General features: G+C 36.7%; 1 protein-coding gene across 1 annotated transcript; it reads right to left on the bottom strand.

Moving 5' to 3' along the window:
* Nucleotides 1-13,682: 13,682 nt before the first annotated feature.
* Nucleotides 13,683-19,374, bottom strand: LOC132612402 (uncharacterized). Its single transcript, XM_060326647.1, has 2 exons — nucleotides 18,907-19,374; nucleotides 13,683-13,787 (listed from the first exon to the last, which is right to left on the bottom strand). The coding sequence occupies exons 1-2, from the start codon at nucleotides 19,372-19,374 to the stop codon at nucleotides 13,683-13,685; spliced, it is 573 nt and encodes a 190-aa protein (XP_060182630.1).
* Between the last annotated feature and the right edge of the window lie 3,269 nt (nucleotides 19,375-22,643).

Here is a 22,643-nt window from a genome sequence, read left to right as displayed (position 1 = left end):
CAATACCCCTTGGCTGGAAAAAAAAAAAATCGGATCAGGTTGGGTTATTTTAGTGGGTAAAAAATTATTTGAGGGAAAAATAATTTTGAAGGGCTGTGATGATGCCACATGGCAGCTGTTAGATATAAGGGTATAATTGATCCCATAGTATAACGGTAAGAGTATAATTGGCCCTAAAGTATAACGAAGGGTATGAATGAACTATTCCCAAAGCTCAGGGGTAATTTTGGCCCTTTTTCGTTTAAAATATTGTGATTATCTAATCCAATTTAGCTTCAAATTAATTATACGGAGGGAGTAACATATTAAGTTTAAAATGCACTTGGTAGTTGGTAGTATAAAATATCTTTCCTACTTATTACTAGGGGTGTACATGGACCGGGTTGGTTCAGATTTTTTAAACACCAAACCAAATCAATTGCGTCGGGTTTTTAAATTTATACACCAAACCAAACCAATAAGATTCGGGTTTTTCAACCTCGGGTTGTCTCGGGTTATTCGGTTTTCTCGGGTTATTCGGATTTTTTTTTTCCGGAATATTCTTGATACAAAATATATAACTTTTACTTCAAATATTTCTTTAGTCCTAGTAAGATACAACTATGTAATTAAGGTGTTTCATAAGAAAATAACACAAAATGTGAGAAGAGTGATGACGTTGTATTAAAATATTCAACAAAAGATAATAAAATCGGTTAAAATAAATATTGCTAATTAATAAACCATAAAGAAAATGACCATAATCTAAAAATACTAAATCATACTAAAATAAGTACGACTAATAAGTATTATTTACATGACAAGAAAAAAAAACTTAAGTTATGTATTTTCACTCTCTAAACCAATTATGCAAAACTAAAGAATAGATATCCAACATTGTTGTCAGTCCTAGTGGTAAATTGAATTTTTTGTTAGTATTAGTGTTGACTTGGTTTTGGTTTAGACTTTATATGCGTTACTAACGTCCATAGGATATAAAACTTATTCGCATTCAAAATTCTAAGTTCAAGCTTTAATAATATGATAATAGATTAAAAACTACGAAAAAATTTAAGATATATTTATAAATTACATTACAAATAAATATTTTAAAAATTGAATAAATGTAATGTCGGGTTGGTTTGATTCGGTTTGACTTTTTTTAGCTAAAACCAAACCAAACCAATTATGGTTGGGTTTTTTTTTTCAACACCAAACCAAGTCAAACCAAACCACTAGTCGGGTTTTTTTCTCGGTTTGACTCGGTTTATCGGTTTGGTGCGGTTTGTCGGTTTACTTTGTACACCCCTACTTATTACTATAGCTTAAAATCGTTCATGTAACACCCATGAGTTGCTTACTACGTGGAGAACTTGGTCTTTAATTAAACTCTTTCGTGCAACAAAAAATGTGAATACCAGTATCATCAATAGAGAATATATATACCTGGTAGCAAGCTCCACAACCTTTTCCTCCTTTAAAAATATTGCCATTTCCGGCTGATACCATTGCAGAAAATGGAGGGTTCCTTACGTCGTTGCCATATCCACAGGCTCCACCATCTACATAACGATTAGGTATACGTAATTGTGAGTTTAACTTTTATAAACTGAAATTGCAAAAGGAATTACTTTCATATCATTTGAAAGATAATTATAAATCATTGTTCATAAGAAATGGAATTAATTAGTAACCTTAAAAATAAGCAGGTTATTTACTAATAAAGGGTCTAAATATACTGATAGTGTAAAAACTCTTTAAATAATTAGTATATATAAAGTAAATTTTATACATTTTACTAATAATGTTTTCTGGTATTGTTGGTCAGATTGAGGCTCGGATGCAGGATTAATAATATAATATTAAAAATTAGTGACCAATTAGCAAGGGCCAAACCAAAATTAGAAGGAGAACTCAAGCAAATTTGAAAATATGCAAGATTAATTGATTACGGAGAGTCAAACTAAGGTGCTACATTTGACTATTTTTTGTTTTGTTTGTTTGTTTTTTTTTTGTTTTTTTTTGTTTTGTTTTGTTGTTGTTGTTTTTTTTTTTTTTTTGGCTGCTTTGAGGTGAGAATACAATTCTCATAATTTAAAGACTATGTCCTACTCGATCTCAATCCCCTTTCCTCCGTATTCAAGTCCATCTTTTGTAGAAGATCTATCTCGAACTACAAGTTGGGATTATATGAATGCTTATTTTGTTTAATAAGCATTCATAGTAACCTATAGGAAATGCTAGGTAAACCTATTATAACAAATTAAATTATGCTGATGATGTAAAAATTCTTTATATAGTCGATATATGTAACTTAAATACATAATATGCACATTATATGGATAAATTATTTGCGTGTCTTCATGCATGGTTGTGCACATTACCACTACCAGCTCCGGCGGGATCACCATACCAAGTCGCCACGGCCGGTAAGAAGGGATCTGTTTCAGCCATGACAGAGAATGTAAATATAGAACAAGATAAAATCGATAATGTGAAAATAATAAGAATGGTAAATAGAGTAGGGTTGGACATTGTGTTTTCTGCTAAGAATAAAGCAATGTGGTTATTTACTTGATTTTGCACAAAACAAGAAATTATAGGTGATTTATATGTAACAGAACCCCTATAATGTTTACCCCATATAGCACCAGCATAACCTCATCGAAATTGATTTACGGTTTGTGAAAATTTTATTGTAGAATCATTCCATTTCCTTGAACATGTGATGTATCTTAGTATAAGATTAATGAATCAGTCTTCCTATTGAATTCATGAACTGTTCACAATGAAAAGTTTTATGGTGGGTGAGGCACAAATATGACTTGACATGTGAGCAGATTATTTTTTAAAAAAAGTAGTGTGTGGGCCCCATTTCTATTACCCATCCTTCTCCTTGGTGCTGCTTGTTTCTCCTTCACCTCTCTCCTGAAACCAGGGCACCCTTTGCTTTTAACAAGTGTTTTGTGGGTACCCTTGTCAGCACTCTCTCTCTTAGCGTCATTTCCTCAAATTCTCCAATCCTCTTCTGTATTTTGTCTCCACTTCTCTTTTCATAGTCTTGCTTTTCTTTTATCAAAATCAAATAGACGTAAATGGATAATATTAATCCAGATTTTTTTCTGTGTTTCCTAAAAATTTCTGAAAGACAGATAAATTTTTATAAATAGTTATATAATTATAACTTTTTTGATGGATTATCTATCACCTATCGAAAGGTTAAAAAATTAGGTCAAGTCGGTCCTCTGTTAATTGGATCCGTACTTGTTAGATTAAAAATAAAATAAAAAGTTAAAATGTAGAGTGAAAATTTATCACTAATTGGAAGGTTGGGTTTCGAGCAATTGTGACTTTCTTGTAGTAAGGTGAATTTTTTTGTGATTTTCTTGTTTGGAAAATATAGTTATGTGACTTTAATTTGGTGAAGACTATCTTAGTTACTATTTGGACAGTCAAAGATATTTTCTCTGACGATAATTTTTTCAAATACTTTCTAATATTTTCGATAATTTTTTTAAATACTTTCTAAATATTTTGAATTGTTAACTATTGTGACTTATAATATTTTTTATGTAGTTTCTAAATATGTAATTTTTATTTCAAAAAAATTAAAGATTTTACGTCTTAATTTACAACGATTATTAGTTAGTTTGACCTCATAATTCGAATCAAGACAATCTTTTAGAGACGGAGGGAGTAGTTTTATTGTCACATTGGTGTCTACCGGTGAATATCGTAAATATAAATTTTGTGTGAGTTTCTTATTCAAAATTTATCTTTTTGAGGTCCTTTGCGGTTTGATTTAATTGTTTGAAATGTGAAATGAAAACTTTCACATATTTAAATTTTTGTTCTGGAGTACAAGGATTTCTTTTTCCTTGTTGTTTTGGTTGAGGAGTACATGGATTAATGGCAAAAGAAAGAGCCAACCATATGAATTTGTGAAAGGACAGAAGAGTATATGAATAAAGAAAGGTAGATGAATAAATAATAATGATATCGATCCATTTGTTTGATAGGACTATAAGAAAGAGCGTGAAAATTTAAGAAAAGATAGAAATAATTGATACTTCATCCGGATCAAAAAAAGTGTTCACTTAGCTTTTTTTTCTTGGGTCAAAAAAAGTGTTCACTTATTAAATCAAGAAATAATTTACCTTATCTTTCCAGATTTACCCCTATTAAGTGTTATGTGATTAAATCCCAATGTCTATTTAATTAGGAGTAATTTAGTCAATTTACATTTTTTTTCTTGAAGTGAGTAATTTTTTAAGGGGTGTGTAAATAACTAAGTGCATTCTTTTTTTGATCCAGAAGGAGTATAAAATAGCGAAGAGGCGTTGCACAAAAGAAAGGAAAAAACCAAATAGTGAACTGCAAATAGAGAAGAATGGAATATGAGTCTTTGATTGCTTGAAAAGTGGGATCTACATCAGTCCATTTGTCAATCAAGCAAATGCCTCACACAAGTATGACTTGGCATTCCTCACACATAGTAAAATTTTTCGTTCACAATGGTCTTCATGCATGAATGAGAAATTGCACATGCAAGGTTGTGGCAGTAAATTCATAAATTAAAGCTCTTTAAGGTAATTTGAAGGGCCACTCCTTGACTTTGGAGTAGAAAAAAAGATATAGCATGTGAATAAGTTTGGTCAAACCAAACCCTTCATATGTGTTGAATTATATTTAATCTTAACTTGTCAATGGATAATATCTAATTAAGTTACATCAAGTGTAGTTCTTCAATTATGTGAGTTTTGATAAAACGATAAGTTACTTGTGATGTAATAAGTAGGAGTGAAGAAGTAAGTGTATTATGTGTTTTTTGTGTGGTTTTGTGTCGTAGTACAATTGATTGTTTACTATGGATTCGTAATTAGTTTAGGATTTGTGCGTATGCGATTCTAGTTCTAATCAAACAAGGACTATTGATTTAGTTAACGCCTTGAAACAATAGTTTGATTTTTATTAGAATTAACCAATGGAAAACCGTGTATTCGTCTTCTTAAGTTGAAGGTGGTAGTTTCTCTCAAAAGAAAAAATCATTTGAAGGTTGTCTCCTTGTTGGTTTTGGACTACTTATGCTATAAGTGTGACCTACCTATGATGTTTTTATTGAGGCTGACGACAGACTTCCATTGATTCTTCGTAGCAAAGTTAAGAGCAATATGTGAGCAGTCACCATTGAATGTTTTTGAGGAGGTGTTCGGGTATATATAATTAACCATGCATTAAGATTTAGTCATGGTTAAAAGTCTAAGTGGGAGATTGTTGGGATATATATTATTATAATCATGTGTTTGGATATAATATTTATTATAGAACAATTATTTATTCAATTTTTAATAAAGAGTTAAATAGATCATGTACTAGTATGTGTGTCCTTTACTTATATAGTAGATGATTTAGTGTATAGAGTTTAGCTTATACACGGAAGATTAAATAATCGGTTCTTATCAGTATAAAGTTTATGTTCACAAACTAAGATGGAAATTGGACAAAGCTATCGGTATGATTGTAGCACAAGATTAAATATAATTATCTTCATTATGGGAATGGCATAGTTCCGACTTCTTGTGCTAGTACATTTTGTATGTATTGAACAGACCAAGTAGAGATAAGTGTTTTTGTAGTGAATATATAAAACAACCTCTCTAGCTCATTAAATGTCCTTATACTCTTAATCTTGATATGATTATTATGATCAATGTGATTTGTTCATAATTTTGATTTATTAAAAGGCACGACTCATTTGTGGGTCTATGTATTCCTGGTAAATTGGATAATGGCAAAATACATTTGTGAAATAATAATTAGTTGATAGAATCTATGTCTCGACTTTGAGATTAATGATGCCTCTTTATGAATGCTTATAAGTCTCGTGTGCAAACCCTGCAGGTGGATTTTGTATCCATCACATGATATAAGTTAAGCGGAAATATATAGGATTCAATTAGTCAATGAATTAAATTATCAGTAATTTAATTTAATTGAGTGGTATTTGTAATCTTAATATGAGGAGTTAAATAAGTTTTAATGTATGATTTCGAAATTGAATTGAGGAGTGCAATTACGAATTTTTTTAGTGTAATAATTCATAATTTATTATGGTAGGATTAATTCAGATATTTCGAATTAATTCCATAATAGGAAGCCTCGTTAATTAAATTATGTGGTCCCTGCTATGCCTGAATAATAGAATTAAATGGAATCCAATTTCTTGGTGGAAAAGAAAGACCTAGCAGGTTTAGGAAAAGGGTTTAAACCTGTCACGACCCAACCGGAGGGTCATGACGGGCATCCGGAGCTAACCTACCGAGCACCACAAAACATACATACATCTCATATCCATACCTGAGTGGGCCATTGTATTAGCTAATAAATCTCATAATCTGTAGGGGCACAAGCCCGAAAGAGCTATATATATATATATATATATATATATATATATATATACACGTCATCAAACTGGGCTCATGTACACAAGCCGACAAGGCTGTCAAATGATATGAGTAATTATGAACTGAGGAGGTCAAAAGTCATCTAACTGTGCACATCTGTCTACAAGCCTTTACATGAAATACATAACATATTAAGGATGGGACAGGACCCTGCCATATCCATTTGTACACAAGGAACCATACCAACTGATCTGCAGTTTCGAAACAAGTGGAGTGCTCCTGTATAACGCTGAGAAAGCATCCTATAAGTCTGAATTATCTCCCTGTCTACCTGCGGGCATGAACGCAACGTCCACAACAAAAGGACGTCAGTACGAGTAATGTACTGAGTATGTAAGGCATGAATAACCACATAATCAAGAAATAAGGAAACATGAAATCAAGAGATAACTTGTATATCGAACTGCCTGTTAAGGCGGAAACCATGTATGCTAACTTTTACTTTTAAAAACATCATAACATATATAAACTGCTTATCATCATTAGCCCGCGTCCAGGGTAATCATCTCACGCTGCCCACTAGTGGTGACTGCCCGCCCAACTAGGCCCGGTGTAACTTTCATCATCCATATGCCGCCCACCGAAGTGGTGTCTGCCCGGCCAACTAGGCTCGGTGTAGTCATACATAAACATAAGCATGCATGAGAGCCCAATCAAAAGCTACAACTCTATCGAAGTGACGTAAGGTAACCTCTGATTATGCTATGAAACAATCATCATCGCTATATCCAATTATCATGAGGTGAAATTATCAATAATGAATAGAATTGATAATCGTGTGACAAGTTCAATAATATCATGAAAACATTGAGAACTTTAAGCTTTGGCCTTTCTAGAATGAAAATCATCATCATAATCATCACCACTATCTTGTCTCACTTTGAGGGAACAACAACATAAGATGAGGCCAACTATTATGAATGTAATCAAGGATTATATGGTAAGCTCAATCATGTCATGAGAACATTTAGAACTTAGGCCTTGGTACCACTAAACATGGAGTCATCATAAAGTCTTGAGAATTAAGGACTTCTAGCATTTCTAGGAGTAAGGGCAACATGGATAGCATATATGGAATCATAATATAGGAATCATGCCTTTTGAAAGAAAGGGTTGGCCTTAGATAGACTTTTTACTCCTTAGGAAGGATGATAAAGGTCTGTGCAAAGACTGTAAGGTCATTCCGAGCGACAACCTTACAACCCGACATAAGCTCTTGGTGATGGATTTAGGGATCAAGATGACAAGGAAGAAGAGGGTCATGGATGACCGACCTAGGATCAGATGGGGGAGTTTGACCATGACTAGTGCCCTAGAGATGAGAGAGAAATTGAAAGCTATGGAGGCCTGGGATAGCAGTGGGGATGCGATCAGTATGTGGGATAGGGCAGCTAGTTGCATTAGGGTAGTAGCTAGGGAAGTGCTGAGGGTCTCGACAAATAATCGTGGTGGGCATCGAAGGGAGTGGTGGTGGAATGGAGAAGTTCAAGGGAAGGTGGAAGCAAAGAAAGTTGCGTATGCGAAATTGATAGAAAGCAAGGATGAGGTGGAGAAGTGGACGAACAAGGAACTTTATAAGATAGCGAGGAAGGAGGCGAAGTTGGTGGTTTCGACGGTAAAAACGGCAGGTTTTGAATGCCTTTATGCTGAACTAGAGGAGAAAGGCGGGAACAAGAAATTGTTCAGGCTAGACAAGGCGAGGGAGAGAAGGGCACGTGATGTGGATCAAGTGAAGTTCATCAAGGACGAGCATGGAAAAGTATTGGTAGAGGAGACTCTCATTAGACGGAGATGACAGTCATACTTCCGCAAACTCTTGAATGAAGAAGGGGACAAAGACATAGTGTTGGGAGATTTAAAACTTCCAGTGAGGCGTTGCGATTTTGGGTATTGTAGGAGTATTAACGTTAAGGAGGTTAAGGGTATTGTTCGTAGAATGCGCAAGGGAAGAGCGACCGGACCTGACGAGATTCCTGGGGAATTTTGGAAGAGCGCGGGCTCGGCAGGTTTGGAGTGGCTGACTAGGTTGTTTGATGTCATCTTTAAGACAACAATGATGCCCGAATAATGGAAGTCGAGTGTAATGATCCCTCTATATAAGAACAAGGGAGATATCCAGAGTTGCAACAACTATAGAGGTATCAAGCTGCTAAGTTATACTATGAAAGTGTGGGAAAGGGTGGTGGAGATGAGGATGAGAAGAGGCGTGTCTATTTCAGAGAACCAGTTCGGATTTATGCCGGGACGCTCAACTACAGAAGCCATCCATCTTGTAAGGAGACTGGTGGAGCAGTATAGGGAGAGGAAGAGGAATTTACACATGGTATTCATCGACCTAGAAAAGGCATATGACAAAGTTCCAAGGGAGATCTTATGGAGATGCTTGGAGGCTAAAGGTGTACCTTAGCGTACATTAGGGTGATCAAGGACATGTATGAAGGAGCCAAAACTAGGGTAAGGACAGTAGGATGAGACTCAGAGCACTTCCTAGTTGTGATAGGGTTGCATCAAGGATCAACTCTTAGTCCGTTTTTATTTTCCCTAGTGATGGATGGATTGACGCAGAAAATTCAAGGTGAGGTGCCATGGTGTATGCTTTTCGCAGATGACATAGTTCTGATCGATGAGACTCGTAGCGGAGTTAATGCTAAGCTGGAGGGTTGGAGATAGACTCTGGAGTCTAAAGGGTTCAAGCTAAGTAGGACCAAGACAGAGTACTTGGAGTGCAAGTTCAGTGAAGCACCCTCAGGAGGCTGGCGTGGAAGTGAGGCTTGGTACCCAGGCCATCCAGAAGAAAAGTAGTTTCAGGTATCTTGGTTCTATTATACAAGGCAGCGGGGAGATTGATGAAGATGTCACACATCGTATTGGAGCAGGGTGGATGAAATGGAGGCTCGCTTCTAGAGTGCTATGTGACAAGAATGTGCCACCACAACTTAAGGGAAAGTTCTACAAAGTGGTGGTTAGACCGACTATGTTGTATAGGGCGGAGTGTTGGCCAGTTAAGATCTCTCACGTTTAAAAAATGAAAGTTGCTGAGATGAGAATGTTGAGATGGATGTGTGGGCACACCAGGAGTGACAGGATTAGGAATGAGGCTATCCGGGACAAGGTGAGAGTGGCCTCGGTGGAAGAAAAGATGCGGGAAGCGAGACTGAGATGGTTTGGGCATGTGAAGAGGAGAGACACAGATGCCCCAGTGCGAAGGTGTGAGTGGTTAGCCAGGGATGGTTTCAGAAGAGGTAGGGGTAGGCCGAAGAAGTATTGGGGAGAGGTGATTAGAAATGACATGGCGCAGTTAAAGCTTACCGAGGACATGACCTTAGATAGGAGGGTTTGGAGGACCCAGATTAGGGTAGAAGGATAGTAGATAGCCTCGTTTATCCTTCCATATTAGTAGTCGCACTATAATTTCTTGTGCTTTGATTTCTGCTACTATCTGTTATTTCCTGTTACTTTGATTATCTTATTTAATCTGTGTCACTTTCGTCATTTTAATTTCCATATCGCTTTGAATTTCTTGGCCTTATCTGATCACTTTTTATGCTTTCTATTGAGCCGAGGGTCTTTCGAAAACAGCTGTCCTACCTTGGTAGGAGTAAGGTCTGTGTACACTTTCCCTCCCCAGACCCCACGTTGTGGGATTTCACTGGGTTGTTGTTGTTGTTGGTTGTCCTTACATACCTTATCGTCTCCTTAACTACTCAACGCTCATCCTTCCAAGCTTGTAAATCTACATTCAAGATGATTCGCGCTAATGGTAAGTCATTGAAAAGCTTATGTGGTCAAACTAAATTAATAAATGAGCTAATGAAAATTGGGCAGCATTTCCCCTTATATCTTCTATTTCCTCCAACTCAAAAACAACTCCCAAAATCACAATACCAACAATTCCACAATCAAAAGATTATATTCAAATTATACTCAATTCCATCCCAAAACTTCTTTCCGTAAACAATTCATAATAACAAATTCAATACAACCCCTTGTACTATTGTATACAACACTTTCTTGACATCATTATTACCTCTCATAACAAGATTATACTCATAATATGCTAACAATTATAGCTCAAGTTAATTTACACTCAAAATATCATCAAATTCATAGTTGAACTTTTTCCCATAACTCTTTCCACTTTTAAAACTCGCTAAACCTTCACATCAACTTAACACACGAGATGAGATGAAGAACATACCTTGTATTTGAAGAATTTCAACTCACACAACTTGCTCCAATACCTAATCCCCACAACTCCAAGTGAAAGCAAGAACATCCAGCTTTCATAAATTAAACTAGGTTTTCAAGGTTTGATCTTCTCTTGATTTGATTTGGAATGATTTGGAGGGTGTATGGATGTTAAGGGAAGCTTAGAGAGACATTAAGGACTTGTTTTTGGGTGAAAAATCAGGCCCAAGTCGTGGAAGCATCTATTTATAGACTTGGGGAAACAATTCTACCGACTCAAATTTCTGGAAATTTCGGGCAAAGTACGGGTTACTGTTCATCACGTACTGCAAAGTACGTGATACTGTTCATCCCGTACTTTGGAGGCAAAAATTTTAACTTTCTGGAAATTTTGGCAAAATACGCCCTAAAAGTGTGGGATGTACATTATTGTACGGGTCGTACTTTCCGTCGTACTTCACAGAAATGCGATTTGTCAGTTGCATTGGAAAGAAGACGCGCTGAACTTCAATTTACATAGGCTATGGATTCCGTAACTCCTAGTATTCTAGGAGATATGGCCCTGTCAAGTTGGGCCAAAATTTCTTTCCAAAATTCTGCCAAGTTTTTCCAAATTTACAATGAACCTAATTTCTTCGATTCGCTTGATCCCGAAAACTATAAGTATTTATCTAACACTTATTAAAAGTCTTCCTTAACCTTATAGGGGTACCAAAGCCTCTCTGAACTCACGTTAGTTTACTTACGACAACACGATAATTCACGAGGTGTAACATCCTTCCCCCTTTAGAAACATTCGTCCTCGAATGTTAACCTCTTTGGGATTCTACAAAAATTTTGCCGGAGTTTCCCCTATAACTGTACCACTACCATCCTGTCACAACAACCCAAAATATACAATGCCCCACAGGGCTATATCAACAATAACATCCATGGCCCTACACGACTAAGAAATTATAAAAAAGAAAGCATTACACACCTGAAGACAATGATGTCTGTTATACCCCATTTTAAACAGGTCAAAGTAGAGTACAACATATTGGTGATTCCTATTTTGTTTATTTTAAGGAGTCGCCACCTAATTAATTTTAAAGGTGAATTAGGACACCTAATTATTAACTCAGGTAAAGTTAAACTAAACCTCCGTTAACGGTCTACTTAATTAGTATGATTCTAGGTAAGGGTTCTTGGTTATCCTAAAGGGAACGGGTTAGGCATCCTTCAGAATCCGTCAACTACGGTTACCGACCAAAACTTAGGTTAATATCGAAAATATAATAAATGATATTTTATAAGTGATTTTAAGAAAAATGTCTCATAAAATGCATATACGTAATTAAAATAGAGAGACCTTGCAAATAAACAATATAGTGCGTTTCTAAACATGCATAAGGAAATAATTATCTTCAAAAGGCCAAAAATCATTTTTTTTTATAAATCATACATCTTAATACCATTTTTATTTTAATAAAAATAATTCGAACACAACTTGCGTGAATTTTAAATAAGGAATTGCATAATAGCTTTTAAAAGAAGATTTAGCAAACTTGAGCTTTGGATAAAATTATGTTATGTGAATATGGCGATGCAAGCAAAAATCTAAATTTATTTTATAAATATGATGCAAAAGGACGTAAGCTCTCTTTCTCCTTTTTATTAACTATATTCGGCTAAAAAAATATGCATAATTGGATAAATCTTAAAAAATTGTTTATAAATTATACTTGAGTTCATATTTGCGAATTAGTGACGTTTTAAAATTTCTAAGATAGTGAGAAGAAACATGATTCCCTTAACTCAAAATATGTATTCACGCTATTGAAAATCAATGGTTCTAGTAAAAATGAATGTTATAGATACTATAATAAAAATTGAAACATATGGAATTAACTGTTGGTTTCTCCTTTAAATTAACTACCCATTATACTAAAACTAACCCCACTAATTCCGCTAAGGTTGGTCTAAGTTAAGAAAACGAAACAAAGTAAAGTGTTAGTCGTACAATACAAATCAAATGCATAAAATAGAGTAGAGGAGAAAATATAATTAAATGGGCTCAGCCCATTTTTTAGGGCTGCTGCGATCTGTCTGCTATTGGGCTTCGGCCCAGAATTCTTTTTTACACGACTGATAGTGATGACTCGAGAGGGAAATCTTGTTGGGCTTTAGCCCAACACCGAATGCGGAAGAAGATGAGTCCCTCGGACTCGTACGCGAGGGTCATGCATAAAAATGAAAGAAAAGGATTAGTACTTAATCAATAAATAAGGCTAAACATATATAATGTAAATTCAAAACAAACCAGTGGATTATGTATATACTGTGTGTATTTAAGTATACCTCATGTATATACATTCATAAGGATGCGTAGAAGGTTAATATCAGAAAGCTTTTGCCCCCGTCTTCCTGATGTTGCCCAAGTTCCAAGGGATTTCATGAATCCCAGGCATGGCTAACACCGGGGAGGGTTCAAGCTTAATCCATAATGACCCACTAGCTTCCCTATCAATGTGCTAACCACAACTTACTTGTAATATACACTCATATACATACTCAACAATGATATACTTATAATGTAAGAGCATATAAAAAAAAATTAACAGATGCAGGAAACATAACATGTTTACAGGACTGAAATTTTATTTCCGAATCAATTAATACAAATTAAGCAAACTAACTAATGATTATACATCTGAGGGCATTCCTGAAATGAGGAGACTAAACGCTGCCTAGTCATGAGGAATTTAAACAGGGAAAACAATGACACTAAGCATTCATACCAGACACGCTGAGCTAAATTAATAGAGAAAAAAAAGACTTGAATATAACAACCAGCCATGAATAAACCAACATGGGACAGTAGGATCAGGCACTACAGTAAGCTGAGTAAAAACGAAGCAAAGAGACGACCATTACAATTAAATATAATGATGCCAACCAAACCTATATTTTAGACTTAAGAAACTATTTAGTAATACCCTATCTGTGATGACATAGAATACTCCAGCAGCATGCAGATTTCAACTTGTTTGATATACTTGATGACATATTCTAAAATATATAAAAGGAACTCCCCAAAAGAAGGATGCAACATTCAGCAACAAACAACCAGATGAGCACACTGGGTTCACGGTTAACATGGCATATATCAGATGCCTGGAAACAGAAGAATACACCAAGAGAAAAAGGGGAGAGGTGCAACATGATGCAAGTAAAACAGTTACAGTCATAAGTATTAGGCAGATCCAGTTGAATATGAGTAATCAAGTATGAAACAAGTTCTCTAATCTTTTTTCTAACACAGATGCATACATACTAAATGAATTACTCTTGTATAGTCACAAGAAGAACTGAGTGATATCATGCTAGGCTCTGAATGGACAAACTAGTGATACATACATGTATACATGATTTGATGCAAGCAGAGTGGACATGAATCATGTGCATATGCTACCTTCATGAGACACACTCAATTCTATTAAATGACATTCTTAGCTAAACACATGATACATAATTTCATTCAAATGAAAGGTGCACAATATAGTCAAGCAAGGTGTAAACCTTTAAACATGCATTACTAATCATTCAAGCATACAAATCACCTTTAAACAATCATAGACATATATTTAGTCCATACAGAAACCTCCTAAACTAGTTTAGGCTTAACCAACCATAGATGAAACTAAAGTTTGTAAACAGATTGCCTAAAATATGTAACTAATCCTTTACAGAAGAGAAACTTACGACAAGACAATCCTAGTTCAGATTGAAGACAACATGTACACAGCTAGGTAGTTACTGATTAGCAGACCCAACATTCACACTAAACAAACATGGTTAATTAAAGCTAAACATGATTAGTAAGTTACTGAAATGTAGACTGATCACCTATATTAACTAAACATGAGTGAAGATCAAACAACAAGACAATCAGCCACAGGGGAACTGAAAAACTGAAATTAAACTAAGTTAAGACATAAACATATAGACATTGTTAACTACTAAGTGAAAAAAAAAAAAAAAACTAAACCAAACTAAGGCATGGACATATAAATATTATTAATCACTAACCGAAACTAAACTAACTAAAAAAAATAGGAAACATGTATAACACGACTAAGCTATTAAACTGAAACTGGCCAACTGAAACAACAAACATATTGAACACATAAACACTTATTAAACTGCTGAGGATTGGAATTAAACTAACTAAAGAAGATTTTTTACCTTTTTCGAGTGCAGCGAACTGGGTTTTAAGTCTCTAATCTACACTCGAATTCTACAATCTCCGAGTTTGCACGCACCCGAATTCGAAACAGTAACAAAAGAAAACTACTAAAAAAACTAATATTTCCTAGGGGGATTTTGGGCGGCTGAAACTTATCCCTTCAATGGATTAAGAAAATGATTATTTATAGGGGAATTTCTAGGGTTTGCTGGGGTTCTAAAAAAATTGGGCGGGATATCTAAGTCAACTCTCCGTTCAAATACAAAAACGTTAGAATGCTTTTCTATCATCGATCAGAAACGAACGAGACAAAGAGACAAAAATCCAATAAAATTTGGTACCCGAAAATGAAAAGCAGTTGATAAAGAAAAAGATTTGGGTCACGAATAGACAAAACTCATTAAGGGTTTTTCAGACGAAGAGCAGAGAAGAGGGGGAAGAAAACAAACTTACCCTCTTTGGACGATTGTATCTGGATGGGGGAAGGACGAGCCATTAATTTCCTTCCCCAAAATAGCCATGCATGGCCTGTGACCATGAAAGGGGCGCTGTGGATTTGCTGTTTTCGTCGCCGAAGAGTGAGAGAGAGGGTGAGAAGAGAGTAAGCGGCGCTGATGAGAGAAAAAGGGAAACCCTAGTGGTTTCACATTTTGAAATGAACGGGTCGGGCCAATAGGTTAAAAGGGTTAATGGACTGAGTCTTTTAACGGGTAGTGGGCTGGGTAGGTTTTAAACAAATGGTGGGCCGGTCTGGTTGTTGAATACTTTGGGATAATTAGATGGGCTGAATGGTAATGGGCTGGTCCGAAAAATGTTTATAAATTGATTGGGGCGGATGGGCTAAAAAATATATTTCCTTCTTGTGCTATTTTGGGCTTCTAAATTTGCATGAAAGACCTCCTTCAATTAATTATATATTAGCGTGTGTTAAAATATTACTTACTATAAATATATTTATCGCTACTCAAATAAAATTTATACGATGTCGTAATAGCTGTGCGATAATATTTTTTAAAGTTCAACAGTAAATAAACGCTATTATTTAATTGCGCGAAAATAAATGCGATGCGTGTGCATAGGATGGTAGAAAATGCTGAAATAATGCGAATTATAATAATAAAAATAACAACAACAATAATAATAATAATAATAATAATAATAATAATAATAATAATAATAATAATGATAATAGTGGTAGTAATAACGGTAATAAATAAAAATAATAACAGCTAGTGACTACAATAGGATAATGAAACGCCGGTATTAATAAAAACTAATAATTGTAGTAAAGCATAAATAATTACTTCTTAAGTTGCCAAAAATATTAGAAGCGTAAATAAATATTTTGGAGGAAGGCGGGACAAAATTGGGTGTCAACAACTTGTCCCTCTTTGACCGGTAATGATGAAAGAATTTTCGGGCAAAGACGTTGAATCAATAGCCTATTTTGTCCCGGCTAAAGGATTTTGGAGGACTAAGGGTAAAGAAAATTTGAGAGGATTATGGCCGAACTCCGGTCTCCGAGTTGCCTACATATCTCGGGTTGCACGAGAATCAGGCCGTTTGTAGTTCTAGTATAACTACGACACCTATGAATAACGAATCCTGACTGGTGCGGATTTTTGAAAAATATTGTCCCAGTGTCGAATTATGATGACACTGGGTATTATGATCGAACTCGAGAATTCTGAAATATGAATGTGTTGGTATGCAAGCAGAATATTTGGGGTTGGAGACGAGTGTTCGAGGTAGATCCTTGACCCTTGCCGGGAAGTTTGATTATCCTTCCCAACAAATTGCCCCAGTTCGCTGCCGAAGAAATAGTTCCACGTTGCGCTAAAGCTCCTGCGAAACTTAAACTAGATACAATAGTCAGTAAAATTAAATATCGAAAGTAAAGCAATGTAAAATAAACCTATGAAAAAGCTGCAATGATTTAATAAAATGATAGCCTTAGTTGAGGCTAATGCGAATGAGGTTCTAGGCCGATGATTCATGAGAATGATGCCTTTGGCAATGACTAATGAAAATGAGGCCTTAAACCGGATATGAATATGGGCTATTTAAGCCGAATGATTTATGAGAAATGAGGCTTTCTAAGCCGGCATAATGAGGTTTTCTTCTGAAACCCAATGATTGATGAAAATGAGGTTTTTAAACCAACATGATTCATGGTGCAGAGCATTTGTGCGGTGAATTTAAAGCATTTGTGCGGTGCATGTGCGTTTGCAAGCATTTCTGCGAAGCTAATGAAAGCATTTGTGCGATGCGTGTGCGGTGCAAAGCCTTTTGAAGGCAGCCATGCAATGTATGTGCAGTGCATTTGAAAGCTGTATTGCAATAAGCGTGCATTTGAAAACATTTATGCAGAGCATTTAAAGGCAGTGGTGCAATGCATTTATGGTGCATTTGAAAGCATTCATGCAGAGCATTTGAAAGCGGCAGTGCTATGTGTGTGCAGTGCATTCATGTGCGGTGCGTTCGAAAGTATTTATGCAATGCGTTTGCAGGGCATTTGAAAGTAATAACTCAATGCATGTGCGGTGCGTTTGAGAGCATTTATGCAGTGCGTTTGCAGGGCATTTGAAAGTAATAATGCAATACATGTGCAGTGCGTTTGAGAGCATTTATGCAGTGCGTTTGTAGGGCATTTGAAAGTAATAATGCAATACATGTGCAGTGCGTTTGACAGCATTTATGCAGGGCATTTGAAAGCAATAGTGTGTGTGCAGTGCATTTGAAAGCCTTTATGCGAAGCATTTGAATGCAATAGAAAATATTTGTGCGTCGATATATTTGAAAAATCATTTGTGAGACTTAAGCATCAATTTATCGCAAATTTCGAGAATTATTGACACTTGAGAGGCATAATTGTTATGAGAAAGCTCAAACCACTCGACGCGCAATCCTTGCCAGGCTGTAAACATTATATATTTTACCTTCTGCAATTTGGAAATCTGCATTCAAAGAAAATTTGTAAGTTTGGAGGGGGGGGGGGGGGGGGGTTTGATTCGCGTTGACTTTAAAGATCTGGCTCTTGACACTTCATGCTTCCAACTTTGTCGGACTTGTAACCTCCGCCTATTTCTAAGTCTTGGCCAATTAACAAAACTATTTGAAAAAATATTATTTGAAAAAGAAATATGCATAAATTATGGTAAATATGTATATAGTGATTAATAATTTATGTTGAACTTGGAACTGTGACACATTGTGAAACAAAGCGAACGTCTTTTCTCAGAAGTCTTTCCTTTGTCTGATGACTCTGTTGACCACAACTTTCCATGTCCCCTTGCAACGATGCACTTAAAATTTGTCCCAGTTTCCGGCATAGGAGGATATTTAACTTTTAACATGACGAGAACGAGCCTTATATAGGCTGCCTACGTATCCCACTAAGGGAATCAGGTCAAGCGTAGTTCAAATTACAAGCAAAATAAAATTGAGGTTTTCTAATAATGTGACCGAGGCCCATGTAGGCAGCCTATGTATCCCGCTGCGGGAATCAGATCAGGCGTAGTTCATGTTACAAACAAATGAAATTTTGGAAATTTCTATCTTAAAAGACCAAACCCGATATAGGTTTCTTACGCATCCCGCCGAGGGAACATAGCTTCATTACATAGAAAGGACATTACAAGATATTACATATAAAATAAATGAAAGCTCCTAGACGTAGTATCTCTTGACGGCATCTACGTTGATAGATTTCGGCCACACTTCGCCATCCATTTCTGCTAAAATTAATGCTCCTCCAGTCAGTACTCGATGAACCATGTAAGGCCCTTGCCAATTAGGCACAAATTTTCCCTTAGCTTCATTTTGGCATGGGAATATGCGCTTCAATACCAATTTCCCCGGTTTGAACTGTCTCGGTCTTACCTTCTTGTTGAAAGTTTTGGCCATTCTGTTCTGATAGAGTTGCCCATGACAAACCACATTCATCCTCTTTTCATCAATGAACATCAATTGTTCATATCGATTTTGTATCCACTTAGCATCACTCAACTCAGCTTCTTGGATAATTCTCAAAGATGGTATCTCTACCTCTGCGGGTAACAGGACCTCTGTCCCATAGAACAAAAGATAAGGCGTTTCCCTAGTTGAAGTCTTTACAGTGGTGCGATAACCGAGAAGGGCCAATGGCAATTTTTCGTGCCAATGTCTGTAATTGTTAATCATCTTCCGCAATATTCTATTGATGTTTTTGTTGGCTGCTTCAAGTGCTCCATTCATCTGAGGTTTGTATGGGGTGGAATTGCGGTGGGTAATCTTAAATGTTTCGCAAATCTCATGCATCAGAACACTATTAAGATTAGCTCCATTATCTGTTATAATTGATTCAGGGATTCCGAATCGACAGATAATGTTATTGCGAACAAAGTCTACTGCCACCTTCTTCGTCACTGACTTGTACGAAGATGCTTCTACCCATTTCGTGAAGTAGTTGATGGCTACCAAAATGAACCTATGTGTATTTGACGCGGCAGGCTCGATAGGACCAATGACATCCATGCCCCAAGCTGCGAATGGCCACGAAGAACTTGTCACATTTAATTCATTTGGCGGGACTCGAATCAAATCACCATGAATCTGACATCGATGACACTTTTGCACAAAACGAATGCAATCTGATTCCATAGTCATCCAGAAATAGCCTGCTCGTAGAATTTTTTTAGCCAGAGTAAAACCATTCATGTGAGGCCCACATGTACTGCCATGCACTTCTTCAATCAACTTGGCTGCTTCTTTGGCATCAACACACCTTAATAGTCCTAAATCTGGAGTCTTTCTATAAAGGATTTCTCCATTTAGGAAAAAGTGGTTTGCTAATCTTTGAAGTGTTTTCTTCTGAACATTGGTTATGCCTTTTGGGTAGTCTCCTACCTTGAGATACTTCTTAATGTCATAATACCAAGGTTCTCCATCAGGCTCTTTATCTACATAGAAACAGTAAGCCCGCTGATCATGCACATTCACCTTGATAGGATCTATGTAATTCTTGTCCGGGTGCTGAATCATAGAGGACAAGGTTGCCAAAGCATCAGCGAACTCATTTTGAGCCCTTGGGACATGTTTGAATTCCACCTTGATAAATCTTTTACACAAATCTTGCACGTAATGCAGGTACAGAAGTATCTTCACATTCTTGGTGGTCCATTCGCCTTGTACTTGATGAACCAATAAGTCAGAATCGCCTATAACCAATAATTCTTGTATGTTCATATCAACGTCCATTCTGAGTCCAATAATACAAGCCTCATATTCTGCCATATTGTTGGTGCACGAAAACCTGAGCTTTGCTGAAATTGGATAATGCTGGCCTGACTCCGAAATTAAGACCGCTCCAACGCCGACTCCTTTGGAGTTTGCAACCCCATCAAAGAACATTATCCACCCTGAGTATTCCTCTGAGATATCTTCTCCGACAAACAATACCTCCTCATCCGGGAAATAAGTCCTAAGAGGCACGTATTCTTCATCTACGGGACTTTCAGCAAGATGATCGGCTATTGCCTGCCCTTTTACAGCCTTTTGGGTAACATATACAATATCAAACTCACTTAGCAAAATTTGCCATTTGGCTAACTTCCCAGTAGGCATAGGCTTCTGAAAGATATACTTGAGTGGATCCATCTTTGAAATGAGATATGTAGTATATGTGGACAGGTAATGTCTCAACTTTTCTGCAACCCAAGTCAAGGCACAACAGGTGCGTTCCAACAAAGTATATCGGGCCTCGTAAGGCGTGAACTTCTTGCTCAAGTAGTATAGTGCTTGCTCCTTCTTTCTCGTTTCATCGTGTTGCCCCAACACACATCCAAATGCATTCGTTGATACGGACAAATACAATAACAAAGGTCTTCCTGCTTCTGGAGGCACTAAAACAAGCGGATTAGACAAATACTCTTTGATTCTCTCAAAGGCTCGCTGGCAATCTTCCGTCCATTTGGTATCAGCATCCTTCCTCAATAACTTGATTATTGGCTCACATATCACTATCGATTGTGCTATGAACCGACTAATGTAGTTGGGGCGACTGAGGAAACTCATCACGTCCTCTCGACTCTTTAGGGCAGGCAAGTCTTGAATGGCCTTTATCTTCGAAGGATCCAATTCTATACCTCTCCTGCTCACAATAAAACCCAACAGCTTCCCAGTAGGAACACCAAATGCACACTTTGCGGGATTTAACTTCAAATTGTATCGTCTCAACCTGTCAAAGAATTTCTTCAAATCCATCAAGTGATCTGAACTCTTTCCGGACTTGATGATGATATCGTCCACATAGACTTCAATCTCCCTGTGGATCATATCATGAAAAATGGTAGTCATGGCTCTCATATAGGTGGCACCTGCGTCCTTGAGCCCAAAAGGCATCACTCGATAATAGTATACTCCCCAAGGTGTGATGAATGCCGTTTTCTCAACATCTTCTTTATCCATTAGAATTTGGTGATATCCTGCTTAGCAATCAACGAATGACTGCAACTCATGCTTTGCACAGTTATCAATAAGTATGTGAATATTTGGGAGGGGAAAGTCATCTTTCGGACTAGCCTTGTTGAGATCCCGATAATCCACGCACACCCTGACTTTGCTATCTTTCTTTGGTACAGGCACGATATTGGCTAGCCAAGTAGGGTACCTTGCAGCTCGAATGACCTTTGCATCAAATTGTTTGGAGACTTCTTCCTTGATTTTTAAACTCAAATCCGGTTTAATGTTTCTCTTCTTTTGTTTCACCGGAGGACAAAACGGATCAATGGGCAACTTATGTGAAACAATGTCTTTGCTTAGACCCGGCATATCATCATAAGACCATGCGAACACGTCTATATATTGTCTCAAAAGGTTGAACAATTCTTCCCTTTCTGACGAAGTTAAATGGACGTTGATTCTTGTTTCCCTCACGGTTTCTGAATCCCCCAAATTTACGATTTCTGTTTCATCCAAATTTGGTTTTTCCTTATTCTCAAAATTTTCAAAATCTTTAGTTAACTCTTCAGGTTGCATGTCCTCTTCATATTCTTCAGAGTCTGATTCGGCATTTACTATGGGCTCGCTTGTTTCATTACGTGTCACATTCACAGTGTCAGCAGATTTACTAGTTTGATTGCTGAAAAATAAAAGAGAAATTAATTAAATAAAGACAGAATAAGAAATAGAAAAACATGGTTTGGATTTGGCATTTAAGCTTTGAAAAGTTTGGAGGCAAAACACAACAAAAGCATAAACACGATTCAGGCCTCAATTTTGAATTGTGTTATTTCATCAAATACAAATTGTCTACCAAGACTCTCGGAGAACCGGGGGCGGGGTACAAGTCCAATTGTTCAAAACATCTCCAGGCTCAGCATCCCAAATGGTTGGAGTTTCAGGGCATTCATCCAAAATCACGTTGCATTCACCTTCCTCCTCAGCAATGAATAAATTCTTGAGTCCTTCCACGAGGTTGTCTTCAGCTGCTTCCTCCAATGCTTGGGTGACGGATGCCTTGAAAAATGACTGATTCAGGAGAGGAACAGGCTTTGGCAAGGGAATATCACTTCTTCTTTTGAGACTAGCCAGTGAAATTTCTTCAAGAGTGGGCTCTTATCCAAGACCGAAAGTATCCTTCTGCCCGGGTAACTGAATCGGTTCCACTATTCCATCCATGTTCACCCTGAGACCCTGACCAGGCTTGAAACCATTCTTCAACATTTCCCATGCCACCATCATAAGCACACGTGACAATTTTACCCTTTCAGCTTGAGTAGCACACAAGGTTTCTTTGACATGGA

This window comes from Lycium barbarum, chromosome 1 (genome assembly GCF_019175385.1).
Source record: "Lycium barbarum isolate Lr01 chromosome 1, ASM1917538v2, whole genome shotgun sequence".
NCBI lineage: Eukaryota > Viridiplantae > Streptophyta > Magnoliopsida > Solanales > Solanaceae > Lycium > Lycium barbarum.
This window is presented reverse-complemented; position numbering and strand designations above follow the sequence as displayed.

Bases quoted from the DNA above. Each gene is read 5' to 3' on its own strand.
- LOC132612402 (XM_060326647.1), bottom strand. From the start codon at position 19,374: ATGGATGTCATTGGTCCTATCGAGCCTGCCGCGTCAAATACACATAGG. The intron at 13,788-18,906 runs GTAGAGATACCA...TTCTGTTTCCAG, and splicing joins AGGTCCTGTTACCCGCAGAG to GCATCTGATATATGCCATGT.